Below are 13834 nucleotides of genomic sequence, written 5' to 3' on the forward strand. Positions count from 1 at the left end.
TCATTCATCCCCAACGGATCATTTTATCACTGCGCACTCCACTGAGTCAGGAGATGAGCTCTGGCACCGCTCGGCGCTTGGACAGCTTGCCGGGCTCCCACGGTGGCGTGGGGACGAGCTGTGGCTGGGACTTCCACGCGCAGCAGAGGAGACAAGCTGAGCCCTCACCTTGATGCGTGGGTTGGTTAATCGGCAAAACTCTGTGCGCTGCGTGTGCGTGGGGATTGGGCGGGGAAGGGCCCGACGAAGCTCCCGGGTTTGCTCCTCTGCCCCATTTTGCCCCTGGCGAAAGCGATCCTGTCGCTCCGGCAAGATTCCTCCTCTGCGACAGGTGCTGGAAGAGGCTCTCCTGCCGGGGTCGGGCCGGGGTTTGGAGGAGTAGGGGTGTGTGTCCCCTGCTCCCCGGGCGGCCAAGCTGCCTCGGCTGTGGCTTTAAGCGCGGCGGGGGGGGCTGGCGGGAGGGTCACCGCCCCCGGGACACGGCTGGGCCGGACACGGCTGGGCCCGCCCCGGCTGGCATCGGGCGCAGCTGTTTACGGGCCCGGCACTTGTCTTCAACTGCAAAAAACCCCAACTAGTAAGTGCCCCCTCAGTGCCCCCTCCGCACGCCGCTGGGTGCCGGAGCCGGGCACAGGACAGGGCTGTGCGGCTGGTCCTGGCCCCCGCCGGGAAGCGCGGCCGGCACTGGGAGGTGCTGGGTTGTCCCGGCCGGGGGAGAATCCTGGGGAGGGGCGGGTTCCTCCTTTGGTCAGGCATGGGACCCCTCCGTGCCTTGGAGCCGTCCCCAGCGCCGCTCCTCTCCTGCCTCCCACTCCGCGAGTGGCTGGCTCCGCACACGCGTGTGCCGTGGGCTGAGTTTCTCAGCTCCCCCCACCCCTTCCCCCCACCCCCACTGCGATGATCAGAGCCGGGCGCTGTGTCTGGGATCCTCGGAGCCCTTTGCTCCCTAGAGCACCCCGTAGCCTGGGGGCGAGATGGGGCAGAGGGGTCACCCCGACTCCGTGGTCTGCTGTGGCAGGCGGCAGGATCTCATTCTCCCCATTTCCCTCCTCGTTACCCCTCTGCCATGACAAGGGGCAGCCTGAAGCCGAGGGGCAGCGCTGGGAGCGGGGACAGCTCCTGCAGCAGCGGGCTGCGCCCTCCGGCACCCCATCCTGAGAGGTGGTGGAGGGTGCTGGGCCAGGCTGGTTCCCCCCCTGCTTTGTACGGAGCATCCTGGGCCGTGGAAGGACCGAGAGAGGGATGTTGTTGGAATTTCCCTTCCCAGGGCGGGTTTTCCCGGCTTGCAGGATTTAAACCTACTCACAGGCTTAGTGAGCCAGAAATTGCCTCTTGCTGCAGAAGCAAGGAGTCTCAGAGCTAAGGCTGGGGTGCAGGCTTCTTCTGCCAGCAAGGGGGTTTGCTTGGCGTGAGCTAGTGAAAGCCTTGAAAGTTAAGGGAGGAAATCTAGCCCCTTAACTATTCTGTGCTTACAGGTTCTGACAGCTGATAGTTAAATTATTTTTTTTCTGTTCTTAATAGCTTCGTTTCTCAGAGCCTGCTCTTTGTTCCCATCCCTCTGCTCTTTGGGAGCTGCAGCAGCTTCATAGGTGGTTAGAAAATGAACCATCTGCCCTCTCCAGATGTGTTGTCTTTAGTGCTGGAGTGCTGAAAAGCAGGCTGAGAAAGCCACACAGGGTTTTCACTCCTCTCAAGCACCAGAAATGTGCTTGTGGACTGTGGAGCTGGGTATTGGGATTCATGTTTCTCCGGTGAGGAGGCTGACATCACTTTGGGACTGTCTCAGGACCTATGGGACTGTCCCAGGACTTACTGCCCTGCTCCTAAATGGGGTGTTCCTTCAAAATTCCACTTCCTTTTTTGGGGGAAAAGTAGAATGTGTATGTGTGATGCAACACCTATGGGGTTGGTGTCACCTATGCCAGTGCTGGGTCTGGGCAGGTTGGTGGAGGAGGTGTGGGGTAGGTTGAGGCTGCTGTGCCCCCACACACTGTGTCTCCAGTAGTGCCTCTGGGACAGTTGCAGGGACAAGGATTTTGTCGCTGTGTAGTTGGAAGAAGGAAATCACTGCAGCTCATACTGGGTAACTTTCAGTCTCCTTATTTTAAGGTTTTTAATGACAGAGGTGGAGAGAGCAGCATGAGGCCACTGGAAGTGGTGGTTGTTGCAGACACAGAGCCTGTTCTGCCACCCTCCTGTACCTGGAGTTACAGGTCCTGGCTGATGCAAGGGATGAGATCAGTGGCTCGAGGGCCATACACCCCTTCTGGCTCTTCCTCAGGGTTTTCCCTCTGCTCCTTTCCCTTGCATGGTAGCCAGGGGGTGACAGGGGCTAGGGCAGGTGAGAGCAGCTGAAACACTGTGTCAGAGACCTGTCTGTTAAATATAGTCCCTGGATGCGAGCAAAGAAGGCAGGGCTCCTGTGTGCTCCAGCTTGCTCAACTCCTTCCATTTCCTCCCCTTGAGCTTTGAAGAGGAAAGCCTCTTCTGCCTCCAGTTGCTTGGGCTGTGCTGGGGCTATGGCCCCTGTTATGGTGCAGGTTTTGACCTGGAAGTAAACAGGGACCTTCTTGGCCATGGTGAGCTCAAAGATTAGCAGCAATGAGAGTTCAGGGGGCTGTGCATGCATATGGCACATCTGTCACACCTGGGTTCCCACGTGCAGTGGCCCTGCACCCTTGCCCCTGCCAGCTAGTCTTTGTGGGACCACCCCATTCTCCAGGGCAGCTCTGGCACTGTCTGTTGTGGGTGTTTCTGCCTGTATTTAGCTGTCTTACAGCACCTGTGTTGTCCCTGTGCAGGTGCCAGGCTGGAGGAGCTGCTTGCTGCCACTTTTGCTCAGCTTTCTTTTCTTCTGTGTGAAGCTCCTGGGTGCTCAAGCAGCCTGAGGAGATCAAAAGAGATGTGGCCGTCTTGGGGACTGGACTGGAGCCGAGCTGGCTGTGACTTGCTCTTCACAGAAGCCATCAATCAAAGAATGCAGGTTCCCAACAGGCTGAAGGTAGCAGACAGCTTCAGCCCTGGGGACCAGGAGCCAGTGGCAGAGGATATCTCTGCTTCCTTTCGGATGCACATCCCTGATAGGATTTCCCTTGCAGGTAATGTCTTGGGTTGTCTTTTGGGGAGGCTGAAGGTTGGTGGAGCTCTGCAACATCCCAGGGAGTATGATGCCTTTATAAAACATTCAGAGGTTTGCTTTGCAAGAGAAGAAGATAGGGGCAGATGCTGTAGTCAGCTTTCTTCTGGAAGGCATGTTTGGGGAGAGGTGGGCAAAGGTAACTAACATAAAGCAGAATGGGCCTTAGTTCCAGAAGGTGAGGAGCAAAATCTGAGGGCATCTCCCTCAACATCTCTTACAGTTCCTTCTTGGCCTTTGATAGGCTTCTGTCATGGTTTGAACTTGGCTGGCAGCCAAACACCACACAGCCACTTACTGACCCTCCCCTCGCCCCAGGGAGTGGGAGAGAGAATTGGAGAGGTAGAGGTAAGAAGGCTTTTGTAGATAGAGATAAAATCAATTTAATAATTGAAATAAAATGAAAATAATGATAATAGAATATACAAAGGAGTCATGTGCAATGCAATTGCTCACCACCCACTGACTGAGGCTCAACCCATTCCTGGCTAGTGATCCTGGAGGTAAGAATCCTGAAACTGCAGTCCTGGAAGAGAGAGACCCTGGAAGCAAGAGCCAGTTCAGTTCCCAGCTAGCGCTCATCTCTGTACTGAGCATGAGATTGTGTGTTACGGAATATTTCTTTGGGTGATTTGGGTCTGTTGCTCTCCATGCCCCCTCCCAGCTTCTGGTGCATCTGCACAGTAGCAAGACTTGGGAAGTGGAAAAGTCTTTAAGTCCTTGATTCCTTAGCAGCAACTAAACCCATCAATATGTTATTGGCATTCTTATCCCAAATCCCACACTGAATCCAAAGCACAGACTATTCTACCTTCTAAGAAGGGGAAAAAAGCCCCCAACCATCGATCTCAGCTGAAGCCTGGACAACTCCCTGCTTTGGGATGAAGCGACATATGGCTCTGTCTCTTCGCGAACAGTTCCAGAACCTCACTTTCCTCAGGAGTATGTCCAGTTGCTTTCCACCCCATGTCTCTCCGGGCTGTCCTGCCACTCACACCTGCCAGATGTGGGCTTTGATGTCCATTTGGTACTAACACAGGGCAGGCTCTCCTACATAGGTGGATCTCTCTTCTCTCCTGTCATTCAGGTTGTTTGGTTTAATTCTTTCCTCTCTCCTCCTTGTAGAAATATCAGATACCAGTTTGAGGCCCATCCTGCTGAACCAGCAGAGGAAGGTCCCTTCTGTGGTGGTGCATATGTCCCCAGACTCCTCTGCTGAGCTCACCCTCCCTGGGGAGCTCCCTTTTCTGCATGTAGCCGGCAGATCGAGCTCCCAGAAACGCAAACGATCGGTAAGGTGTTGAGAGTGCATGGGGTTGCTTGTGGTGGGTAGGGGTTGGGTTTCTCCAGAGACAGCAGCCCGAGCTGCCTCTCCTCATAGGAAGTCCTAGGAATGAGGGTGTAGGAGTGGTAGGATCTCTTTCTGTCCCATAACCAGTACAGACCGGTGTGCTGGGACGCAAGTGTAGCCAGATTTCCTACTGCCTTTTGTGAGAAGAAGATAGGCTTGGATAAGTTCCAATTCCCCCCAACTTCCTTCTTCTACTTTTGAAATCCCTTTTCAAGTGCTGTTTTTCCTAGATGAAGTACGAGACAGAGCTGTTTCATCATTGCAGCATAAAGGGTTCAGGTGTCAATGCTGAGAGCATGTTTTAAACTTGTCTGACACTAATTCAAAGAGAGGCCCCTGACATGGGCAGGCAAAGGCTTGGTTTGGCTGCTGGAGCTGCTTATCTGCCTTCTCAAGTGCTTTCATCTTCCTGAGATTCAAGAGCCATTCCTGGATGTTAGCTTCAGGATTTTAAATCTTGACTAGGGATCAGATCAGCAGGCTCCTTGCTGGTGGCCCTTGCCCTACTCCAGGCGTGTCTCCCCACCTGCCCCAGCAGCAGCTCACCAGGTTTGGAGCTCACGTAATGCTCTCACCACTGAGTGCTTTCCCTGTGCTGATGAGCTCCTGGCACTGCAGATCATGCAGGGCACTGGGCTGGGCTTGCCCTGTGCAGAGCCCCTGTGCAATGTGGTTGTGTTTGTTGTCAACAGGGCCATCACAGCAGCAGGTCACGGTGGGAGAGGACTCCGAGTGACTGTGCCCAGCTGGCCCTGCACAGCCCGGGACGGCACCATGAGTGGTGAGCATGAACCCAGAGCCTTCTGGGGTGGGTGGGGATCAGTATCTCCTGTCATCTGCTGCTTTAATGCTCTTTAATGTCAGTGTCCTGAGGTGGGGGTGGTATTCAGATTAGGGCAAAGCAATACCTGGCAAGTCCTACTCTTGCACGAGATGAATTTGTCTTCTGATGTCACAGAGGTTTGTGCCAGGCAGCATGGAAGACAGCTGCGTTGGTCCCCAGGGTGATGAGCTCTCTGCTGAGATGCAGGTTGGAGAGCACATCCCCTTTCCCAGCAGACTGGGAGCACTGGGGGTCCTTGTTTGGCCATCCAGCCAGGAGGATCTTGCTGCCCTCTGGCTTGTGCCAGTCACTCTGGCTCTGCTGTCTTCCTCTTGGTGCTTTGCAGTGTACTCTCCTGCTCCAGCACCAGCATGGCAGAGTGCTGGGGTCTGCAGGCAGGTGACCACTGACAAATGAGGCTCCAGGGCTTAACCAGGTTTCTACAAGGGTTGTTAAAACTTGTGGTGCCTTGCACACAGGGTGGACTGAGAGCATCCTTGCTTTTCAGCTCTGTGAGCATAGCTTGTGAGCAGTAGCATGGTGATAGTGATCCTTGGCTCATGGCCTTGGGCCACAGACTTTCCAGTGGAGAAATCCCAGAGCAGAGCCACTTTCCCCCTAGAAGTCCAGGATTGTCCTGGGTGGCAGGAGAGCTGCCTTCTGTGACCTCTGAGAGAGCAGCAGGTGAGGGTTTGATTATCACACAGCCATGGTTGGCTTCGGAGGAGTCAGGTGGCTGCTTCTGAGCCTAGAGGCTGCTAGAGGAGGTTTTTCCATCTGGTGCAGTGGGGCTGTGGGTCCTTAAGGCATTGCCCAGAGATGCTTGGAGCTGCTGAAGAGATGAAGGGCACTGCCAAAGACCAAGCTGTGCCCGTGCTGTACCAGGCCAGGGAATAACAGGAGTGGTTCTGTGTGCACCCCAGGCCAGACGTGTGCCCCCAGCCTGCACGCAGTGCCCCGCTGCCCCTCCTCACAGAGACAGGCAGGATCTACTCCATGCAGAACATCTTCCAGACCATGTACCTTCTGGGCCAGGTGCTCTTCCAGCGTGTCCAGGGCTCCCTGCAAGACCCAGTGCTGTCCAGGTGACTTTAGCATGTCTCGAGCCACCGCGCTGTCGTTCTGCGGGGACTTGCCTTTGCCTCTCTAAGGTGTGAGCCAGGCATGAACTCTGTCAGCCTCAGGCTGCCCAGTGCAGGAGCAGGATAATCCTGCATGGCTGCTCCAGACTCTCCTCCTCACCTGTCCTGTCTCCCTGGCCCAGGAGTGCCTGGTGCAGCCAACCTGGGTGCATGCTGCTAACCCAGCCCAGCTTGTGTCTGCTGCTTAGCTTAACACTGGTCCCCTGGGCGAGCCCAGTGATGGGACACTGCCTGTGACACTGCTGGGGTTGCAGCTGCTCTTCTCTACTAAGCAAGTGCTATTTTTGTTGCATGCCTTGGTAGCTTACAGAGAGCAATGTGTGAAGGGAATCAAAATGCAGAACAGGTGGCCTGAGCCAAGTCCTGCCCCCAGGACAGCCTCTCCTGCAGGCTCCCACCACCCTTGCCTGTATCTTGGTCACTCTTAATTAGCCTTTTCCAGGAACTGGCTGCATTGAGTTACTCATTCCATGGCTGATGCCCCTGGGCAGGGTGCAGTATGCCTGTACTGGAGCCAGTATGTAATGATCTCAGTCTCTTTGGATGTGCTGGAGCAGCTGTATGTCCACCACACCCTGTGCAAGTGCAGTAAATGTAGCATGTTCAAAGACATCATTAAGGTGTCCTCACTCCTCTAAAGGCTCCTGAGCAGCCAGAAAGTCTAAATACTTCCAATCCTCCTTGAGCAAAGGCAGAAAGGGAGGAGAGTGAGCATCCATCACTGGTGGCACAACCTGCCTTCCCTACCCAGCTGGTGTAGAGGTGCAGGCAGTGGCGCTGCCTTCTGCCTGCAGAGGATGCAAAGTGATGTCCCTGTTTTTAATCACAGTAGGCTGACTGTCTTCAAATGCTGCTTGCCCCCTTTTTTTGTTTAAAACAAAGTCTGGCCATTACCAACAGCTCTGGTTGGGGAAGTGTTACCTCACAAATACATTTTCAGACAGAGAGTGACTGAATCTCCTCGTGCTTGCCTTCATTGAGATCAACATCATGCTGCAAACACAAATAAATAGTCTTTCCTCCCCAAGGTCTCTGAGAAAGACACTCACTAACCTGTATGGTACCAGCTGGGTGCCTGTGGGAGTTACTGGTGGGCACAGGGGAGTTTAGAATAGAATCATAGAATAGAATCATAGCATCAGCCAGATTGGAAGAGACCTCCAAGATCATCCAGTCCAACCTATTAGTATGGAAGAGCTGATGCAGAGCCAGCCTGTGATGATAGGGGCAACAAACTGAATGTGGCAATTTTGCTTTCTCTCACTTTACTTTGTGGCCTTACAAAATAAGGTGGAGATCTGTGGTCTGTGTTGCCTCTATCTCAGTGGTGGTCTCTTTGTTTCCAGGGATGGAAGAAAGTGGTGCTTGTATGGGTTGCTTGTTTATGTTTCAAGTTGCAGGTAGAAGAAAAAAGAAAGATATTTTTGTTGGAGTGGAGGAGAAAAGTGAGCTGTGATGTGTGGAGATGCTGGAGAGGAACAGATCCTTGTCTCAGCAAATCCAGGCCCTATTTCTGGCTGCTTCCTACCAGCAGGATCTTTACCTGCTGATGTAAACAAGATCTTCCATCCATTTTGGCATTGGCCCTTTGTTACATATTTACCTGACTGCCTCTAAAGATGATTTATTCAACCCTCAGGGAATTCCTCTGACCATGGAGAATGGATGCTCAGTGAATACATTTTCTCTCTGTTAGACCTCTAAGGACTCACCAGCACATATCTCACCTGTTGTCTGCCATGGCATGCACTGTGTTGTTGGTGGGGTTTTGTTTTTTGGTGATCATTATGGGGTGCATGGTGGAGGGATATAGATATGCATGCTGGGGGGTTTAGAATAATGAATAGATGCTGTGCAGGTGCTGTTTCCTCTCTCCTGATGCTGCATCCAGACAGCACATCCTGAGCTACCTGCATGGCTCAGCTCCCTGTGGCAGTGCTGCATGTGTGGTAAGGCAGTTGCACCTCCTGAGTAGTGTTTGTCTGTCTGCATCTCTGTTTTTCTTCACCAGCTCCCAGGAGGCCAGCTCAGCTCCAGAGAGCGTCTCAGAGGAGGCTGGGGTGGGTGAGATGGCAGCAATGAGAAAACAGGTGAGGTGGGGGTGAAGGTCTGCAAATATTTCCTAGCAAAGCCATAGGAGGGTGGGTGAGGAAGCTCCAGGTGGCTTTTGCTCAGTCCTGATGGGCTGGGCATTGCCAAAGTAGTGCCAGCTGATGCTGGTACTGGAGAAGCAGTGGAGGATTTACCTGTGTGTCACCTGACACCTGCCTGTGTCACCTACTCTAGGTGATCCTTCTCTGGCAGGGGGGGTAGACTCAAGGGTCTTTTGAGGTCCCTTCCAGCCCCAACTTTCTGTGATTGTGTGAGCCATGAAGCTCCTACCTTCAGGGGCTGTAGGGCTCCAAGAGACAGCCAGACTCCTCCATCTGCTGGCAGTAAAAGGCTCAGATTCTCTTCTGATGAGAGGGACCTTTCCCTGAAGTATCTGCTGAGGTACTGCTGCAAATTGTCCCACAGCAAGCCACTGCTCTAGAAAAGGAGGACCTAAAAGAGATGGCAGCTCCCATCCCTCCATCCATTGCTTTCCCATGCCTCTGGGCTGTAGCCAGTGTCCTGCACTTTGTTGTAGGGCTGACAGCAGCTCCACTGCTTCCCTTGCAGCTGTCGAGGATCTCGAGGAGGCTCCGCATGCTGGAGGAGCAGTGCAGCACCTGGCACCAGAAGGAAGCCCTCCTCTACTCCCTGATGATCTCTGCCTGCCTCATCAACACCTGGCTCTGGCTGAGAAGATGATTGTCCCTGCCCCAACCTCCTCTGCCCAGTCCTGGCAGGGTGGGTGAAGGCAGGCAGAAGATCCTTGCTTGCACACTTGCAAAGAGTAAACCAGTGTTTGTTCTTCCCTTGCCATGCTCTTTGTGCCCTAGAGGATCTGTGCCCTTTAGACCCAGGTTACAATGAAGGTGCCATCCCTTTGCCATGCTCTAGCATCAGAGGTGGGTGAGGGGAAGCAGTGAAGCTGGACCTTGTGCCACAGCAGCTGGAGATGAGTATGGGAGAGGTGGGTTACAAGGAGTATGGCCCAACAGGAATAGTCCCAGCACTGGGCTGTGGCTGCAAATGCTCTGCAGTGGGAGACCCTCTGGCCCTTGGGCTGTCTGCCAGAGGAGATAAAGAACCAAGGTGGTTTGTGTTTGTGGACATGATGCCCTGTTACAGTGTGAAACTGTGGTGGGCCCAGTCCCCTGGCCATGTCCCAACTTGGATAGCTCAAGTCTGATCCCATAAATGTCCTCATCCAGCTGCTGTGGATTGTTCCTCATCTTCCATCTCCAAAGCTTCTGTAGAGTGGTTGAATGTTTTTAAACTGCTAGTAGGTTTTCTTTTATGTCTTGTGCAGTGCTCATTCATGGAGGTAGTACTGCCAGTTCTTCTATGCCATAGCTCCTGCTCTGGAAGGGGTGGAGCTGGAGGAGGCAGGAGCTCCCATCCCTGCAGCTGCTGCTGTGCCACCATCTCAGCTCCTATCCTGCTGGAGGCAGTTTTGCAAATATTCAGATCCAAAGTGACTGTAAGAGCATTGCTGAGGTCTGGGCTTATCCAAGAGCTTGGCTCTTTCCCAGGGAGATTTACATGGAAAACATTCCCATGATGACTTTCTGGATTGTGTGGCCTTGTACCAACAGTGATAGCAGCAGGCAGAGAATTGCCCCTTGGGGCTGCAGTGGGTATTTAGCAGATGGGCAAACACCAGAGGGCAGGTTGCTCCCAGCTCTGCTGCCAAGCTGTAACTTCAGCCACGACACAAGGACAGAAGTGAGGGGAAGTCTTGACCCATCTGCTCTTCAGCTCAAAACAAGCCCAAGCCAGCACCTGTGCTCTTTCTTTCCTTCTGTGGACATCAGTAACACTTGGATCTGATGTGACTTTGAGATGCTTTTGATGGTTCATCCAGCACATCTGTTGGTGGTGTGCTTGCAGGCTCTGGGGGCAGGTTTGACATGGTTTAATAGGACCTATCCTGTCCTACCTATAAGTAATTGTAGCTGGATCTGCAGGTCATCCAGATGTCCCCATACCTTATTTACAGACATGGAGGCTTGGGTGTTTTCTGCCTGCAGCTGCATCAAGCATCTGTGACTGCAAATCTGGCAGCTGGACACTGACTAATAAATAACTGTCCCACAAGTAATTGCTGGTCTGAACCTGTGCCTGATAGCTGAGCTGAGGAAAGCAACTCAGATTTACTGCAGAGGAGAGCCAAGCTCATGTGGTGGGCTGTGGTAGGGAGTATGTATAGGAGGGGAGCACTAGTGCAGGGGTGGTTCCTGTGGCTTGTGGCTGAGGGATGTTGGTCAGGGTCACCAGGGGACCTTCCACAAGGGGTCTGTATAAGGGAGCTTCCACTGTGTGACTCATGCCAGGAGGGTAGGTGAATTGTTTGGCTGGTTTCTGTTCTCTGAGGGGTGTGAATGTGCTTTGGAGGAAGCTTGTGGTTTGTTGTTTGTTTAAATTGTGTTGTAGGGTGAGAAGGGCTGACTCTGGTGGGGGCACACCACCTTCAAAGTGTGAAGATGTCTGAAGGAGAGGTGATCAAACCATGGGCTGATTGTTGGCAGGTTGTAGGGGATGTGACTGTGTCATAAATGACATTGTGGGGAAATCCTGTGAATCTGGAAACACTGACTCCTAAAATACATATTTTAATGAAATCTCTGTGTTCTGGGTGTGTTTCTTCTACCAGCCATGGAGTGTGATCCTGGATATGTCAATGGATGAGAAGAGGTAAGGTTTCTTCTCTTGGCATCAGGACTCTGACCTAGTGCTGGACGTCTCTCCTGCAAGCTGCTCTGGCTGGGTTGATCTGGAGGAAGAGTTTCTGTTAATGCTGTCCCTCTTGGGGTTATTTCCCTTTTCTTCACTGCATTCTCCTCCTGGCTCTTCTTTGTCCCAGGAAAGCACATGTGGCAGGGCTGGGTGCCTCCTAAGGTCACTTGTGTGACATGGTGGAAGGAGCAGCCAGGGAGCAGCTCCTGGAGTTCTCATGTTGCTTTTGAAGGCAGCTGCAGATACAGAGCAAAAGGAGATGTGGAAGAAGGACATGTGCCACTGCCAGTGCTCCTGATCTGTGAGCTGTCCCCAGTGCCAGGGTCTGTGATGTTGGACAAGAGCAGGGTGATGCATCCCTCACTGCTGGGTGCTCTTCCAAGAAGCACCCAATGCCACCAAGCAGCCCTGGCCAAGGTTGAAATAATTCTGTTCCTTGGGGCTCCCTGCTGTCCAGGTTTCCAGTGAGCTCAGAGCAAGTGGGGTTTAGGGCTTTGGAAAGGGAAAATGTAAACCTTTGGTAGTGAGGGGACTCCCAGTGCTGGTGCTTTCAGATCAGCCCTGCACATGGTACAACGTGGGCTGATCCAGACTCTGCAAGTGGCTAGATGCTGGAGGAAGGGTGTAAAAGTTAACCTCTTCCTTACTGCCTTAGGGATGCAATTTTTTTTTTTTGCTAACTGGTTATTAGAATGGCTTTATGAACAAAATATGAGGGCAGGAATGGGTGGAAAATGCATTTCATGATCATCTTCAAACTCTATAGCTCTCTTCACTGAGAGAGAAGCAGCACATTTGGTCTCACAGAATCACAAGGGGGTTGGAAGGGACCTCAGGCATCATCGAGTGCAACCCCTCTCTGCTAAAGCAACTTGACCAAGCAGGTCTCCTGCTCCCTGAGCATGAGAAGGGAGGGTGTTACAAGGTGGATACTTCTGCAACTTTCCCATCACAGTGGTAGCTGTGGCATAGCCTGTGAAGCAAGGAAGTAGTCACCAGCTTTGCTTTTCCCTAGGGTAAAGGGCTGGAATGGGAGCAGGAGCAGGCAGCCCAGAAGACCATCCTGGTGCATCCCTTCATGCAGCAGACCTCTGCCAGCTGTGCATGTCCCTGGCTGGGTAGTGACCCTTCCCCAGTGTTTGCTGGGGACTGAGGAGCCTCTGGAGCTGCAATCTCCAGCCAGGCTTTGCCCTGAGAGATGTCTGGGATCTCTCCAGCCACTGAGGAGGTGACAGGGGAAGAAGGGGAGGTGTGGGTAGGGAAGTGGAGCATCTCTGAGCAGCATGTTTCCCTCCTCCCCTTTCATCTCCCAGACACAAAGCCGGCAGCTCTTACCTCCTCTGAAGTGCACCTTGCTGCTGAGGGTGTTGAGGATGCCCAGGGGATGGGCGTGCTGTGGTGACGAGACCTACACAGTGCATCTGCCCCCTCTGCCACCCTGCTGCCTGCCCACCTCTCCTGCTTCTCTGCCTGGGCAAAGGAGAAGGGCAGGAGTGTTGGCAGCTCCACTCCTGCTGGCTTTGCTTTGCAGCAGACGTTTTAAAAGCCTGGGAGCTCTGGGGAAAGCCCAGGGGGCTCCCGAGGGAGAGGCTCTCCCCAGCCACCCCCGTTAGCCCGCGTTAGGCAGCAGCCAAGTGAGGAAGGCTTCGGGGGACACCAGGCTCGTAAGTGGACAGTGGTGGCTTCTCAGGAATGGCCGTGCTGCCTGGGGGGATGGGGAGTGGCTCACCTGGGTGTGCATGAGTGTCCCTGGGCGTGCAGCGTGGGTATTGGGAGTGGCACACAGCAGAGCCTCGGCTCTGGGCTGCCCTGTGTCACAGCACTGAGTGTGCTGCCTCCAGCAGCCTGCCTCATCCATGCAGTGCAGACGGGGGGGGGGTGCACCGTGCTCCCCAGGGCAGCAGGCAGGGTGGGCAGGACTTAGGTAGGGCTGGACAATGCCTGTGTGCCTTTGCCTCCATCCGTGTGCCACTCTGTGCTTCTGTGGGGTGCTTCTGTGTGGTATGGTCTGTACCAGGGTGCAGCAGAACAGTGAGGACTGTGTGTGATGATGAGGCTGGGCAAGCCCTGTGGGCATCTCTTGCTTTTTAGGTAAACAAGCCCCAGTCAAAATCCCACATTCAACGTCACAGCAGCCTCTGGGTATTAATGTAGGGTCTTCTCTGCTGCTCTCTGAAGCTAGGTGGTAGCTCCTGCCAGCAAGGAACTCAGCAAGGCTTTTTTTGAGTAACAAAGGCCAATTTCCAACGTGGGGGGAGATTTCTGTGATCATGAGAGGTGGGGCTCCCTGGGTAGACCACAAGCAGGTTGCAGTGCTCTGAGGAAGGAGGGTGATTGCTTGGGTGAAAACACCTTTGATACATGCGAAGTCTACCCTGTGCTGCTGCATGACAGCATCTCCTGACCAGGGCTGGCCTTGTGCTTATGCTCCTTTTGAGCCTGTTTTCTTGTCCTTGGGCAGGCAGTGGTGCCAAGAGCTGTGGGCTCATTGCTATGGCACAGCTCACTGGGGATGCTGTTGCCCCGGCAATGGCTGAGGAGCCTGAACAACAAGGAGA

General features: G+C 53.7%; 1 protein-coding gene across 1 annotated transcript; it reads left to right on the forward strand.

Annotated features, from left to right (window-relative positions):
- Window positions 1–754: 754 nt before the first annotated feature.
- FATE1 (fetal and adult testis expressed 1) lies at window positions 755–9245 on the forward strand. Its single transcript, XM_054388850.1, has 7 exons — window positions 755–839; window positions 2865–3098; window positions 4262–4428; window positions 5180–5268; window positions 6234–6395; window positions 8464–8542; window positions 9114–9245. The coding sequence occupies exons 1-7, from the start codon at window positions 755–757 to the stop codon at window positions 9243–9245; spliced, it is 948 nt and encodes a 315-aa protein (XP_054244825.1).
- The last annotated feature ends 4589 nt before the right edge of the window (window positions 9246–13834 follow it).

This window comes from Indicator indicator, chromosome 17 (assembly GCF_027791375.1).
Source record: "Indicator indicator isolate 239-I01 chromosome 17, UM_Iind_1.1, whole genome shotgun sequence".
NCBI lineage: Eukaryota > Metazoa > Chordata > Aves > Piciformes > Indicatoridae > Indicator > Indicator indicator.